Source organism: Trifolium pratense, linkage group LG7 (assembly GCF_020283565.1).
Source record: "Trifolium pratense cultivar HEN17-A07 linkage group LG7, ARS_RC_1.1, whole genome shotgun sequence".
Lineage (NCBI taxonomy): Eukaryota > Viridiplantae > Streptophyta > Magnoliopsida > Fabales > Fabaceae > Trifolium > Trifolium pratense.
In genome coordinates, this window is record NC_060065.1 from 35,421,107 (window position 1) to 35,438,524 (window position 17,418).

The following is a 17,418-nucleotide window of genomic DNA, read 5'->3' on the forward strand; positions in this document are numbered from 1 at the left end:
TTGTAGACATAAATACCCGAAATGCAAGATAGAAACAAAAGTGAAATTAAATTCACATAATGAACAATATACATGTTATATAATTGGTAATTAAAACAATTAAAATAAAAACTAGAGTTTATGCTTTTGCAACATCTTGCATCGAAAGAATGAGATGGCTTTTGTCCCCTATCTACCTAAATAAGTTAAGTTTTGTGTCACCTCCACATGCTAATAGCTAGAATGTGACATAATGGTGGGGTGAGTGGAAGAACTTGACAAAGACATGTGTGTAATCTTCCATTTCTCCATTGAATTCCTTTCTTTGAGTATCATATTCCTGATTTTGTTGCCCAATTGTTTGGAAAGTGTGTTGGTCCTATTTTTTTGCAATATAGGTACCTTTAATTTTGAGATATGATTCTGAAAGTACCTTTGTTTCAAGAGTTGGGTCTATTTTTTAGCCACTTTGAAAGAAGTACAATCCCAACTCTACTTAATGCATATAAGAAATGATTCCCACAATTATGGGATAGTCATCACACATAAAGGATTGAAATCAACACATATACAAACATCCAATACACCAAGTTTTGGTATCCCTTTTGTGCTACCTGTTTCACATTAATAAAATTGAATTAATTAAAAAAATGAATGAAAAGGATCAAATTGAAGATAATTATATTCAATTGGTATATATTTACTAACATTTTCCTATTAAAAAAATTATAATATTTACTAACATTTTCATCACCATATTTCAATAAGATATATGATTAGTAAATTATAAGTGGGTTGGGCCCATTATGATTTTTGGATCTTACATTTTAAACAGTTGTGCATATAGTATAATTAAAGAAAACTGTGTATACATGCATGCATGTTTCCTTGCATAAACATGATCATGGATTCATGAATGTAATATTTAACCAACTATTTATAGTGAACAATTTTAGTTATTAATTAACTTGGATTGTAACATTTTATGATTCATGATTGAAATTCATAATTTTTCATATAAACTGTTTAAAAATTTCTTATAAATTAAAAGTAAAAATATTTTGTCGAAATTTTCACGAGCTTACTTATATTGCTACATAAAAGTGTGTTTCAAATTTAAAAAATGTCAACGAGTCATTTTAAAAAAAAAAATCAGTTTTTCCTACACATTTACACACATTTGTATGTGTGTAGGCTATATGGTTTTACCTTAATCTTAGTGGCAGAGGATTCAATAGGAAATGAACCGGAATCTGATGGTGATGAAGATGATGAAGATGGTGTTGCAAGGGTAGAAATCCCCACATTATAAGTCATAGATTCATCAGGTCTAAAAAGACCATAATTTCGTTCTGAAGTTGGTCCAGGTTTCAAATCTTCGTTAAACAATGCAAACAAATAAACCTCCAACCTCATTCTAGGATTCAAGGGTGTCCCTTGATTCGCCATTTGTCGTTTCAACAAATTCCTATTATAAATTGCAGCATTTTGCGGAGAAGCACCAACCTCATTTGGGTCGCCTCTAGAAGGCCAACCTGTCTCAGATACTCTAACTTCAATCCCTTTAAATCCCATTTTCGCAATCGAAAATGAAACAGCATCAGCCATAGCATAAAGCATGTTATCATAATGTAGATTTGTATTAGGATCAACCATTCCTTGATTAGGATTAAATAAAACATAATCCAAAGGAATTGAATCTGGATCATCTTTGTAAGCAAAATAAGGGTAAGCATTGATCCAAAAAGGTGCTTTTGTTGTTTGCAAGAAGTTCAAAAATTGGTACATCATGCTAGCAATTTCGCCTTTGAAACTACCCGCCGAAGGAGGGTATGAAGTTTCCAACACTGCTAAAGAACTCGGAGTTGAAACCCAAATGTTTGAGTAACCTAAATGAGCTAAAGCATTGTAGATATTAATCACGGCCGGAACAAGATGTTGAAGAAGAGTTGTATCATCATCAGTGAAAACTTCGTTACCTACCTGAATTCCAGTTATTTTTGTATTTGGTAGGTACGGTATTATACGACTATTTACCCATTGAAGTGCTTGTTGTGGATCATCTAATTGGTTCAATATTTCATTTTCAACCGTCACAATTACTTCAATATTTGATTTTGAAAATGTACCAAGAATTTGTGGATTTGTGTCATAGATTCTTGTTTTTGTGAGGTTGAGAGTGCTCAATAGTACAAGAACTTTATCAGGCTGTGGCAAATTGTTAGCTACTTGACCATAGTTGATTCCAAAACAATATCCAATATCTGTAATTTCACATTAATCAATGGATTAATTAGTACTAAATATTGAGAAAATGCTAGAAAGAAAGAAAAGAAAGAGAGAAAAAAACATAATAGAATACCTGCATGGAGAGAAAATGCTAGAAAAATAAACAATGTTGTGATGAATGTTGTCATGTTGAGGAAGGAAAAGAAAAGATTCTATAGGATTCGAAAATGATAGGGAAATATATAGGACTATGTAATTCCTTTCTTTTCTTGTTTGAATTAATATTTTTGGAGGTAAAGAGAGTTAAGGTAAATGAAATAAGAGGATTTGTGTTTGGTTCTTTGAGTATTGTATTTGCAATTAACACTTCTTGGTTTTTTTTTCAAATGGGTTTGGTTTGGTTATATTTATATATAGATACATAGATATAGATGTATAGATATATAAGTAACTGTAGATTCTTTTGGACTAGGTTGTCTCTTTCCAACCCACGTCAACTTCCAATTATCCTTTTGACCTCAATACCCTTTAAGCCAATTTCTTCAAACAAAGGCAAAGAAAAATCCTCTTTATATATTGGTTAAATTAAATATTAGAGCCTTTAAGGCAAGTTATTGATTGCATGATCCCAAAATTTGAAGTGAGATTAAATTTTAGTCCACCTTAATCATGAGAGATTCCATATTACATTCTCTCTTTTCTTTCTAAAATGTTTTTGTGATTATATTATAAAAATTAATTAGTCATACGACTCATTTCTGAGAAATTGAATGAATATATGATTAGTTTTCAAGATTCAAATTTGTGATTATAATTAAAGAATTTAAGTTTAATTTCATTTGAACCAACATAATTGTTTATTGGACAAAATGATCATTTTGATCATCAAATTTGTTTGTAGATAATAAATTTAGTCTTTAAATATATTTTTTATCGATCAATTTAGTTCATATATTTATTAACAAAAATGACATTAAAAATATGTTTGTAATTTTGATATATTGTAGAGTGTCTATAAATCCTAGCTTAACTGATAAAAATGTCAAAATTATTAATGTAGGATGTCGTGATCGAAATTCGAACTTCGATTCCCACACTTTGTGTATGTGGGTTTTCAATAGTTTATCATTTCATTTATTTACATAAAAAAAGAGTGTCTCGCTCATTCAGGTGTGTTTGGTAAGGCCAATAAGCTAGCTTATAGCTTATTGTACTAGCTTATAAGCTTGTTTGAAAAAAATAAAAGTGTTTGGTAAACAACTTTTCTCATGAGCTTGTAGCTTTTTTTGAGATACTATTTCAAGTAGTGTTTGAGCTTATAGCTTATAGTTTTTTACAGTTTTTTTTCATTTTTAACCTTTAATTTAATTTTATTATGTTTTATAAAATAAAAAACTAGCCACTAAAAAAAACTACCCAGTACATATAAATGTCATTTTATGTCATTTTATATTTATCAATTATTTAAAAAGCTAATTTTATCAAACACTTTAATTTCAATCAGCTAGTTTTTCAATTATCAACTATAAGCTAACTTATCAGCTATCAGATAGCTTATAGCTTAATTTTACCAGACCGAGCTTAAATGCCTCATTGGCCCTTTGTTTATTTATTGAGCTAATTAAGGCGCTAAACCACTCTCAGGGTGGCACTATCCATACGGCGCCGTTTTAGATATGATGTTTTTTTACGTTAAAATTTAAAGGCTATGTATAGCTCTGCTGGAACTCAAACTTTTTGACTTGGAGAGATGCTTTCCAATTCCATAGTAAACTTTTGTCAAAAAAAAAAAAAAAATACCCAATTTAAACCGTTAAGAATAATAATATGTAATGAGTGTCCATTATTATGTAAGTTTTCTTGTCTCATAAATGTTGTCCTATAAATAGGATTCCTTTGTTACAATGTAAAGCACTTGTGAATAGAATAATACAAAGTCTATTCATTTCTCTTCTCTCTTTCTCTTCTTCTTCTTCTCTATTCTTCCATATTATTGTTCATGCTTAGAAATAGTTCATAACACGTTATCAGCACGATAGTCTCTCCTCTTTCAAGAAAGGTATAACAATCATGGGAAGTGATAATTTTATTTTCTGTATGATTTTTTTTATTCTATTTTTTTCGGATCCTTTTTATTTCTTTTTTAATATTGAAACACCATTATGAAAATTTTAAAATATGAATCACAAAGATTCATAACCTATGATCCTGAACTATCGTGGTAAAACAAAAATTTTGAGCTAATTTATTTTATGTAATTGCATGGGGTCCTTTTGTTCGTGATTAAAAATCACATATCCACGTAAAATGTATCTTTTCAACAAAAGCACCATCTCTGACTTAAAGGATCTCTAACTCTAAGTGTGTTTTTATCTCTAACATCTTGGTTACTTTGGGAAATGTTTTCTACTTAATTTTTTAAAAATTAATGTTAATTTTTTTTTCAAGAAATAATGTTAATTTTGTTTGTTCATAAAGAGATATGTTAAATTCGTCATGTGAGCATAACTTAATTGGTACGAATTACATGAAATATGCAGATCATAGTTTGAATCCTATAAAGTAATCTTGAAGTGAAATATTAAGAGTATCCCCTATGGAGCTTCCGATTTTTTTGTCCTTAAATTGGGTCTCACATGTACACTATTTACTTATAATTTTTTAATTATAATACTTAATAATCACTCAATTTCTTCAACTTAGCACCTCTTAAAAAATTATAAATCGATCCCACTAATAACTCTACATATCTCATCAATAACTCTATGTCATTGGTCACATGATCATAATATATAAGTATCAATACTTATTTAAGAAACAATATTTATTTGGTAAAAAATAGTTGATAGCTGATAACTAATTATAGTGGATGCGCTTATAGCGAATAACTTATAAGCTAGCTTTTAGCTTATAGCGGATAAATTAGTTGATTGAATTTGCAGTGTTTAGTAAAATTAACGGTTGAACTAACTTATAAGTATGAAATAACATAAAAAATATTTAATTAATATTTATTTTTTTCAAGTAAAATGACATGATAAAATTGGAAGAAAAATTGATAAGTTATAAGCTCATAAGCTACTTAAAATAATGTTTGAAAAATAAACTATAAGTTCTTTCTGAAAAACGTTTAGCAAACAAGTCTTCTTTAATCATATGAATTATAAGATATAACTTCAAAATCTGACGATATTTTTATCGATGCTTAAAGATTAATATAGAGATATGATATAGATTCTGCACAAATATTCTCTTAACGGTTGTTGAACAGCAATTCGCAATGATTGAGAATCACACTGTAGCTTGCTTATTAATTATTTCACAATTGGAAAAGAAAAATAATTAATGAATAATATAATTAATAGGAAATGAATATGTAATTATCACCGACATTAGCATCTGAATGATGGAACTTGATAAAGTATTGCGATGAGAATATTCATGCATGCATAGTTTATTCTTGTATCTTGCTAATTATTCATCAATCAACGAAATGCTGAAAGATTACAAATCTAGGGATACATCCGCATCCAGTTTGGAAAGTTCAATCACTAGCAAAATCACTCATAGAAAGAAACACTAGCAAAATCTTCATCTTTAAAAATAAAAAACAGAATAGCTAGTTATCTTCGGCTATTAGCTGTTGGCCGAAGATAACACACCTTAGACGTCTCATAAATTCTCTGATGAAGATAAAAGAGTGGACAATTTGTAAGGCTCTCATGATAAACTACTAACTTATATATATATATAGATGATCGAATGTTAAAACCTAACTATCGGTTTTTCTTTTATTAACTAACAATTAATTAATATACAAGTAAAAGAAGAAAAAAAACTTACTATTACTTTTTCTTTTAAAACACACTAACGGTAACTAAAACAAAAATTACATAAATTTTTTTTGAAAACGAAAATTACATAAATTGACATAGCCTAAACAAGCCATTGGATCGATTAGACCGGCAAGAATTAAAATCAAAACTAAATATTTTTTCTTAGTGTTAAGCCACTGCCAGAAAATTGAGTTTTTTCTTTATTAAAAAAAAAAACTGAATTTCTTAAATAATAATTATCATTTAGAATAAAAGATTCACACATCTATAAAATGGAAGGAAAAAACCTAATTTCTTGGACATCTATAAACAAGTTGGCCTAAATTGATCTTTACCTATACAAGAAACAATTCCTTATCCACCAACAAAGACTGCAATTCTTGCTGTTTTATTTTGCCAAATTTACTGGTTAACCAAAGCCAGCTTTTAATTTGGTACATGTGCTTCTCTGCCCAACCAATGATCTAGATGTTCACAAGTAAAGGTGAGTATTGAAGGGGGAGTTTTTAAAATGGATTTTGATTCGTTTGGGAAGACATATAAGCTAATTTATAGTGTATAGCTTATGCGTTAAAAGTTCTATTTGATAATAGTTTTCTAAAACGAGTTTATAGTTTAATTTACTAGCTTATAACTTATTTTTCAAACGTTATTTCAAGTAGCTTATGAGCTTATAACTTATCATTTTTTCTACCAATATTACCCCTATCATCTTACTTGAAAAAATTTAAATATTAATTAAATATATATTTTTTATGTCATTTCATACTTATAAGATAGTTCAACCGCTAATTTTACGAACACTACAAATTCAACCAGCTAGCTTATTCGCTATAAGCTCAAAGCTAACTTATATGTTCATCCGCTATAATTAAGTTGGCTTATCAGCAGGGACGGATCCAGAAATTTTAGTAAGTGGGTCAAAATTATAACTTAAAAAAATATAAATTGTCATTTATATAATTTTAACATTTTCTTATATACAAAATTACTTATTTTGGTTTATTAGTCAATTCTCTTAAGATACTCATTAGTATTATAAATTAGTCTTATTAATTTTATATTTGTTATAGTGTAATAAATTGACTATATAAAAACGATAATACCAAATATATGGGATCACATTGCATAAATAATACTAGTATTAACTAAAAATATAATAGGCAAGGGGGGTCGGCTGACCCCACTACACTGCCCCCACACTAAATTCATCCCTGCTTATCAGCTATATCCGCTATTTTTTATCGAATAGAATATTTGTCTACTGTTGAATTCACAGTAAAATAATATGCGTATATTTTATATCACGACGGTGATTATGTAGGATTCCGATAAATCAATTAAATTGGAATTAACTTGGACTTTCTTTTGGTTCGGGGGTTTTGGAGGTGAGGGGAGGGGAGGTGAGGGGATATTTTAAATTAATTGTGTTTGGTTCAATTTTTAGGAGGGGAGGGGAGGTGAGAGGAGGTGAGGAAAATACCTCCAAATCCCAATTTTTGCTTCCCCCCAAATTGGGGGGATTTGGAGGCGAGGGGAGGGAAGGAGAAAGATATCATTACCATTTTAATTATTTTGACATAATTGTCCCCATAATTATTTTAAAATGCCAAAATTATCCATTTTTTAGTTCTAATTTTTTTTTCAAACGTTTTTTTATTGTTACGCATGTCTTTTTATATTCATAAACTGTTGTGCTAATTTTTTTTGTATTACATTGTTATCTTGTAAAGTTCATATAATTTTTTGAATCAACGTTGTTATTTTTTTTATAGAAAATCAACGTTGTTACTTACTTTTTACCTGCATCATATTAGTTAGTATTTATATTTTTTAAAATATCATTAAGTTTGTTACGTTATAACTTATAATATACAAGAGTTTTTTTTTTTTTTAAATATTAGTATTAGTACAAGATCTTTATACTTATAAATAAATATTACTTTTTTTGTACAATATTAGTATCAGTACAAGGTTTTTTTGTTAATAATTATCAAAAAATTCTTTTAAATATATTTATAGGTAATTTAAACTTATAAATATTATTTTTGGGTTAGATCAATCATAAAAATTGAGAAAATATTGTGGATATATAGGTTAATTCGCACCAAGTAGCTATAAAATTGTCAGACTACATGAAAATTATAAGGATAAAAAAGTAAATTAGTTTTAAAATCTCTCCCCTCCCCCTCTTGAACCAAACATATATCTAATTAAAATTCATCACCTCCCCTCCCCTTCCTTCTTTTGAACCAAACATATGTGTAAGTACAAATTTCACCTCCCCTCCCCTCACCTCCCTTCCCCTTCATTAAAATATACCTCCCCTCCCCTCCCCTATGTTGAACCAAACAGACCCAATGTATGAGGTTTTTTACATTAGGATTATCCCCAAATATTTGAACAATAAAAGAAAACCAAATTGGTGTGCCTATATGATTGAACTATTTGACCCATCCATAAACTTAAAGCAGCAGCAAACATATTTGATCCTAATCATTACGTCATCCCTTAAACTTTCAAGAAATTAATTGAATAGATAAGGGAAGGGCAATTGAGTTTGTAGGGTATGAAATGCAGGTGTTCTTATCTTATAAATATAATCCATATGTTTTTGTTCATGCTTTTGTGTAGTATACAAATGGGAAATGTTCACCAACAATAAATTGCTCATCGATCTTGGTCTTTTAAGCATGTAATCCACGGTGGGCACCATATATTTTTTGTAGCAAAAAAAAAAACTTAATTCTTGATTCATACGTATAAAGAAATGATAAAAAAAATTGAAAACCAAAATGCTTATAGAAGAAATGATGAAAATAAATTTATCTATGTCAATGTTTCTTTTTTCTTTGGTATTAACCCTGTTCTAGAGAACGGAGTTTAGTAATCCAAAATTCGGCTGTAAGGTAAGTAAAATCTGATAAAAAAATTATTCTCACCAAAAATTAAATTTAAATTCTCCCAAATTCATAAGAAGTTCATTAAGCACTCGAACTCGATATTTTAGTTTCAATGTTCTGGTTTGACACAAAACCTATATAAAAAGTAATAAAGTTAAGAAGTCTTTACTAATGACTATACTTCAAAAGAAGATTTAGAGCTAGCCTATTATATTATTAATCCATGATCTATGAGTCTTGGTAACTAACGAAAAAGATTGAAGTCAGACAATCACATTGGATCTCTAATACAGACTATTAATACATTAAAAAAATTTATCAACCCAGCATCTTTACGCAACTGCAGAGACTAATCCTCCGAACCTTATATGACTCAAAAGGGCGGCAAATTTTTTCTAAGAATTTTAACGCTGCTCAAGACAGGGATCGAATCCATGATCTTAGTTAAACTATAAGAGACTCGTGTCATTTCATCTAAGCGCACTTGAGTATTAATACATTAATTTTACTTAAGAAAGGACTTATTGATTAGAACCTTAATTTATATCATATGCAGAAAATTTGGACTATGTTGATCAAATGATAATTAATTAACCTTACTTTGATTGAATTGGGATTAGGAATGAATGACATATACCTTATAAAACACTTTGAGCTGAAAAGCAGTGGCCATCAAAGTGTGTACACATGATGAGTTGGAAGTTAGTACATTTTTTATGGTTGAAATGTCTTAATTTGTTAAATCTTATGAACTGAAATGTCTTAATATATCGGTGTGTGTCATTGCCTAAAAAACTTGTCTGGTCGGCAAGCATGTTGTTCAAACTTTTCTGATGAGTTTATCCATAGATTTCAAATAAATTCGCAATGCTTTAAGGTCATGGTCATAGAGACTCTATCCTGTTTTTTATATATGAGAAAAAAATTTATTGCCAAAATATATTATAAGGTTGGTCAAATTATTAATGAAATTAAACCAAGTGTTCATGCTCTCTTCCACTAAAATTTTGTTTGGAATAGACAATCATCCTAGCAAAAAGTTACATGTCTCCTTGAGAGATTTCAATGAGTGAGTTGAGGATATGTGGATGTGAATGATCTCAATCCATTTACTATTCTAAGCAAATAAAATGGTACAGTTACCTAATAGTGACATAATGCTCTAAAAGAATAATAGAGACATAATAACCCTCAATAGTAATTATATGACTAAATTGGTACTTTGAGCGGTGGTTTAAAGTGACGAATAAGTGATTGAATCATACCTTGTTGCGAAAGCCTTTACACTTAAATAGAAGAGAGTTATAATTGTCTATGTGATAGCCGATTAGGAATGAAGAGGACCGTTGAGATCAATCTTACGTTTAAGATATTGAACAAATTTTGTGTTGTACGATATTTGGTGGACAAAATGTTATTTTAGTATTTTAGACAACTTGTACTCAGGACAAAAAGTTGTCCCGTGGTTCAGTGTGAGACAAAAATTTCAGTTTTTGTCATGTTCATTGGCCCTCAGTTTGTTCAATACCACCAGACACAGTTTAAAATCGAACACAATACAGTTTGAGTTGTCATGTTTAGTCCCTAATTTTTTATCAGATGAAACACACTCATATATGACTGAATTGGTAGTTTGAGTGGTGGTTCATGGTGACAAATGTACTTGCAAAATTGGTTAACACTCCGACGATCAAGTCAGTATGTGAGAAAAGTGTTTGAATCATATTTTGGAGCGAAAATCTTCACGCTTAAATAGAATGGGTGGGGGTTTATAACTATCTTCGTGATAGCCGACGAGGAATGAATACGACCGTTGAGATAAATCTTACCGTCGAAAGTGTGTTGTGACTCTGGACTTAATTGTTAGAGTGGCGTTAAGTGAAACTGATTCTATGATAATTATATTAGATCATTTGTATTGAACTTTAATTAGTCCAGTCTAAAACAGTTATTTCAAAATACCGAGTTCAAATTCTCTTTATAAAATAGTTATTACTTATTAGTGTTACTTTAATTAATTAACAATAATATCTCAGATCAGTCCCCAATATTTCACTTGAAAAATTCCATTGCTAGCAAATTTTGTCTTGTCTATTGGATGATGTATAGACTTCCAATTTACACAAGTTGTTATCAGCTAGCTGTATGTGATGTGAATAATCAGAGATGATAAGCTGATAATTATGTTTAGGTGTTGAACAGCTAGCATTTAATTTTAAGTTCACTGTTGATCCAGAAGAGAAGCTAAGACATATGGAAAAGCAAGTAAGCAAGACTTAAGTTGAAGATTTTCACTTTAAGCTAACTTTATGAATGGCATCACCCCAAGCCTTGCATGTGATTCCACGGCTAAAAGGGCTAAAAAGAAAAGCTTACGTCCATAAAGATGATCACTTGAAAAAATAAAGTGTGTAGCAATATTGTCCTTATCCGGCTGCAAATTCATTCAATTTTGAAGGGATATTCCAATTTTTAATTGGGCCCTTGATGTTCAATATATTCATTTTTATTCTAAGTACATAACTCGGTTGATAAACACATTACATGTAATATGCAGAAATTAGAATTTGAACTCTCATACACTCATTTATACACCTTAAAAATGAAATATATTATAGAAAATTTTATTTATTCAAACTCATTCATATCCCCCGGATTTTTGTATATTTTTTATTTTTATTTTTTAATAATAATATGAGACATAGGTGGAGACAGAAAATGATAGTGTTTTTACCTTGATGTCTATATGCTCTTAATTTATCAAAAAAACTCGTTATATCAATATATGAAAACTCTAAAGTCCTATGTTTGCTTCTTTCTTTCTTTTGACTAAAAAGTCCTACGTTTGCTATATTTTCTTTTCCCCCTTCATGCATCGAAATGAAATATGAATATGCATGTGTAAGTGAATATTGGTAAAGAGGATTTTACTTGGTAAAGGGATCATGCCTTTTTTTTTTCTTTGTGTTGAAAGACAATTAAATTAGACAATTTGTTGCAAATATGGATGAATCCTCGGTGGAGAGTATGGGAGAGATTTGTTATGCTCTCTAAAAAGTGATTTTATTTTAACACACATCACATGTTCATATTTGCTCAAAGACATGTTAACGCACAATCTATGTATATAACGCATATCACATGCTTATGTTTTCCTTTTGTCTTTGTTGTTACTTATAACTTAATCCGTTTTGCAGGAGGGAGAACAAGTTGAAAAAGGGAAAAATCTTTAAAACAATGTGTATTTTTTAGGATTTGGATCTGCATTTGAAAAAGAGAAAAATCTTTAAAACAATGTGTATTGTTTAGGATTTGGATCTGCATGCATGCATGTAGTCTTGCGGTAAAAGAAATTTGGTCGTCCGATTAAAATAGGATAGTTCATATTTAAAACAATTTTTCCTCTTTTATATTTAAATCGTTTTAATCATAGACAATCAGTTTTTTTAGGTCAAGTGGTCTAGTGGTTAAAAATTTTACTTTAATGGTGAATATGTGGAGTGTCGGGTGTTCGAACTCCGGCTCCTACATATATAATGTGATGTCCATATCAATTAAGCTAAGCTCACGGGTACATAGGCAATCAGATTTTATCTCATTGTATACAGTTTTGATTGCATACAATCTGAATTTGTAATTTTTAGATATTTTTCGTATAATTTTTATTTTAACTCAAATAATAATTTTCTCGTTTGTTATAGCAACAAAATATGTATTCAAAAAAAAAAATCATGAGTAACTAAGAATTATAGAGAAAAAAAAAACATAAAAAATGATATAAGTTTTGGAGTATTTTTCGTGTCTCATAAGTACTCGCGCGCCCTTCTAATTTTCCAAAATACTCTACTTGTTACTTAAGAAGTGAAATATTTTTATCCCAACCCCATACACTCGTCACACACCCATGGAAAAATTATGGGAAAATTAAGTAACAACCTAAATTCACACTTTAAGTAGCAAATTTTATAAAAATCAAATTTATTTATCCCCTCACCCCATGAAAATATTTTTAATGAAATAAGTTAAGGAAAATGCTAAATAGTGCTCCCAGAGCACTCTTTAAGCATCTTAAATAGTAAGTTTTTGTTAAAATTTTATGGAAATAAGTAAAGTCAACACATTGGGAATTGAAATGTTTAACATTTTAGATAAATTATTTCCTTAAATATAATGCTTAAAGAGTGCCGGGGGCACCGTTTAGCAAGACCCATAAGTTAAAGTGTGAAATTTTTTTCATCTCACAGAAAAATATTTTAAATGAAACATTGTGTATGAGTGAATAATTAAGAAATGACATAAGTTTTTTTTTTGTTTACAATGAGCTGTGAATCGAACCCAGGACTTATAACGTACTACCCAAATATTTCACCACTAGACCTAGTGGTCTAGTGGCTTGAAATGACATAAGTTTTGTCCATGTTGGAGTGAGAAAATTTTCTTCCTATGGGCTTCCAATTGGCCTTCCAGGCTTCCAGCCATTGGTATTGGATTAACTGGGCTGAGCCTATACATTTTTTGAATTTTTTTTTTTCTACCCCAACAATCTTCACTCTACCCCAACATATTTTTCAAAATACCCAGTATACCCTTATAAAAAATTAGTATATTTTAATAATTTTTTTGTTGTCGTATTATATTGTTCCGGTAAACTGTTTCATCCTCCAAAAAAATTATTCCGGTATGTTAATTTTATTTTACCGGTACACTTTTTAAAAAGTGTTCCGGTATGAAATTTTTCTAAAATTTTTCTAAATTTTATTTTATGCATCTATAGAAGGCTTACGATTGGCTTTTGATTGCATTCTCTTGGTCTGTGATACTGTTACACCTATTAATTTGATTGGTTATGGATTGGCGTTTTTGGGGGTTGCATATTACATATTTAGCCACGAAATTCAAGCAGGTCGTAGACAACTACACCAATTTTTTTTTCCAGAAAAACGAAATTCTTTTAACCTTGTGACAGAGGCTTCTCTTTAACTCTGCAATTTAATCCTTTTCAATCCCAATCACAACCCACTATATGATCACACATGTCCATTCCTTCTAAACACATGGAATTGCATCATAAACCAGAGACAAAATCTTAGCTTGATTAATTTATGGAAATAGGTTCCACAGATTTGCCGAGGATTGTTTTTCCTGTTTCAAGAGTTGAGTATGTATTTGACTTCGACGGATGGTGTTATTTGATCAAGAGGTGTGTTTTGCTTATTTTGCAAACTTTTATTGCACACAGCAATCTCTGTTAGATCATGATCCATTTCGTTAGGAATGTTACATACCAGAACTCTTGTAAGTAAGTATTCCGGTTTATTCTGAAATTTTTTTCAAGTTTTCCAGAACTCTTGTAAGTAAGTATACCGGATCTCTTTTTGAAGTATTCCGGTAATCAAAATAAATTTTAGAAAAATTTCATACCGGAACACTTTTTAAAAAGTATACCGGTAAAATAAAATTAACATACAGGAACAGTTTTTTTGGAGGATGAAACGGTCTACCGGAACAGTATAATACGACAAAAAAAATTATTAAAATATACTAATTTTTTATAAGGGTATACTGGGTATTTTGAAAAATATGTTGGGGTAGAGTGAAGATTGTTGGGGTAGAAAAAAAAAATTCCACATTTTTTTTGACAATGGACTGGGCCTATACATTTGATCAGCGATGGTTTCTCTCCCAACCCCCCTCAATTCTTTTCTACCCCCCAAAAATCCAAGTTTGCTCCTTGCGGTTTGAAACATTTTTGTCAAAAAACTTCGGTTCGTATTCACCGAAGCAAAATATTAGACCATTTTGGTAACTGCAAACCGAACATTAGCGTTTTCGGTACACAAAAAATGAACGTCAGCTTGTTCGGTATATGCGAACTGAAATGTCCTAGATTTCGGTACGTTGGTCGCTGGAATTAGGCCATTTTCGGTAGAAGTTTACCGAAATAATTGTTTCGGTACCTGCGAACCGAAATGTCCCAGATTTCGGTAAGTGGTTACCGAATTTTATCAGCATGTCAGCTTATTTCGGTTCGTATAAACCGCAGTATCCCAGGGGCAAAAACGGAAATTCAGGGGTAGAAAAGAATTGAGGGGGGTTGGGAGAGAAACCATCTTGATCAGCAGCGTTAACTCTTAACATTTCTCGAAATTTGAATTTTGATAAATGTTTAGAACAAGTTGGAAACGTTTTTATGCATGCATCGTTTGCTCAAGTAACTATTTTTCCATTAAGATAAAAACAATTATATTTGCTCTCAGATTTACGATTTGTTTTGGTTTATTTGTTGTGCTGATGCAAGCATTTGCAACATATATATTTTCACACAAATAATCTCACAGCACATCTTCTATTCATCAATGTCAATCGATGCATTTGTATCAACTAACTCAATACTTTCTGTGATCTTTATTGTATCAACATAAGTCAAATATGATTCTTCCATCAATTTTCTCTAGTCTAAACTTCACAACGGATGATAAGAACTTCACCAAATCAAACTAAAAGTTCTGATACCACTTTGTTGGAAAGTCTGGGAAAGCTCGAGAGAAATCTATTATTTATATGTTTAGGAGTTTTTCTCTCATAGTCTTATTCCTATGTGGCACCATTTCATTGATCCATGTCTTATGTGACATTCTAATATTTCTCCAATTCCTATGTGGCTAACTATGAAGGCCTTTCCAATTTCTCTAATACATGATGATATCATTTTACTTAGAATCTTTGCCTAATTTAGAAATTCAATCATTTCTCAATTATTGTTTATAAATCGTATTTAATGCACCTATTAAAAATAATTTTAAAAGGAAATAACTCAAATTCAAATATAAATAATTATATCTCATTAATATATATATATATATATATATATATATATATATATATATATATATATATATATATATATATATATATATATATATATATAGGGGAGAGATCAAATTACGCCGGTGTAACATTTGAGTAATGTTACACGGCTCAATAACGCTTCAACGAATACAAATTTTACAAAATCCACCGTTGGATTGAAAGTTTATATCATATAGATCATTCATGTTCAATTCTATAAAAATCTAAAATCATTTGATATGTTATTGAGATTGATCAAGCTTAACGGTATTCAATAAAAACGCATAAAGCGTTAATCTTGATCGGTCTCAATAACATATCAAACGATTTTAGATTTTTGTAAAATTGAACATGGATGATCTAAATGATATAAACTTTCAATCCAACGGTGGATTTTGTAAAATTTGTATTCGTTGAAGCGTTATTGAGCGGTGTAACATTACTCAAATGTTACACCGGTGTAATTTGATCCCTCCCCATATATATATATATATATATTAATATAATACATAATATTATACATGATTTTTTTTTTGTGAAAGTATTATATATGAAATTTTATATATACCAAACAATGGAGTTTTTTTACGTAATATTTTTTTTTATATATCCCACAAGAGTTTTTTCTCAAGGAAACAAATCTACGTGTCACTTTCTTATGAACTTTAATTTTTATTAATCCAATGTGGCATCCACTCATTCATCATAATCTATGTGGCAACAATTGAGAACATCTTTTATATATGGCAATTTAGAGAGCATCTTCAATAGAATTTATGTGCGGTACTCATATAAAGAATATTTTTTCTTTAGTGTTTTTCTGAATCAAAATCATGTTAACATTTTACTTCTCATTCTTGGTTGGACAATCCATTTAAATAGAGCGTCTTTGTTGGGTTAATTGTGATGATAAACAAAAGGATCGGTGGAGAATGAGTCCAAAAATTGACTTCTTTTTTTTTGAACGAATTAATCACTCCGCTGATTTAATGGGTTTGATAATGCTATATATAATCCTTTCAAGCTAAGTTTATTGGTTGAGACTTTGTGGTTTCTTTTCAAACTTAGCAGATACATGCATGATACACAAATGTATACTAGCTTTCAATTTTAAACTACTGCTTTCAATTTTAAAATATTATATAGCTTTCAATTATATAGAACTTCAATAGAAATTATGTAATGTATGTACTCATATAAGAAATTTTTTTTTAGTGTCCTTCTCAATTAAAATTTAATGCTAATTCAAAAATAATCATTCAAAAGGAAACAATTGAATACATTTCAATTTTTTTAATGACAATGTCAATTTTTACTTTTTTTTGGTGTCCTTCTCAATCAAAATTTAATGTTAATTCAAAAATAATCACTCAAAAGGAAACAATTGAATACATTTCAATTTTTTTTAATGACAATGTCAATTTTTACTTCTAATTTGATTATTTGATATTTTATTCATTATTATTATTATTACATTATTATTATTATATTATATTTTAGAAACAAAGTCATTTTGTCCCATAATTTGTCAATTATATAATTTTTTTTGAACAAGTTGTCAATTAGATAATTGCTATTAAATGACATTTATAATTTCGATCTTCATTCTATTAATATAAATA

At 29.5% G+C, this 17,418-nt stretch overlaps 1 protein-coding gene across 1 annotated transcript; it reads right to left on the minus strand.

Annotated features, from left to right (window-relative positions):
* On the minus strand, positions 1–2,607 carry LOC123899983 (glucan endo-1,3-beta-glucosidase 14-like). Its single transcript, XM_045951260.1, has 3 exons — positions 2,342–2,607; positions 1,189–2,243; positions 1–593 (listed from the first exon to the last, which is right to left on the minus strand). The coding sequence occupies exons 1-3, from the start codon at positions 2,394–2,396 to the stop codon at positions 519–521; spliced, it is 1,185 nt and encodes a 394-aa protein (XP_045807216.1). The 5' UTR covers positions 2,397–2,607; the 3' UTR covers positions 1–518.
* Positions 2,608–17,418: the final 14,811 nt, after the last annotated feature.

Coding starts and splice junctions, on each gene's coding strand:
- LOC123899983 (XM_045951260.1), bottom strand. CDS start 2,396: ATGACAACATTCATCACAACATTGTTTATTTTTCTAGCATTTTCTCTC. Junction 2,244..2,341: donor AGCATTTTCTCTCCATGCAG/GTATTCTATTAT, acceptor GTGAAATTACAG/ATATTGGATATTGTTTTGGA. Junction 594..1,188: donor CCTCTGCCACTAAGATTAAG/GTAAAACCATAT, acceptor AATGTGAAACAG/GTAGCACAAAAGGGATACCA.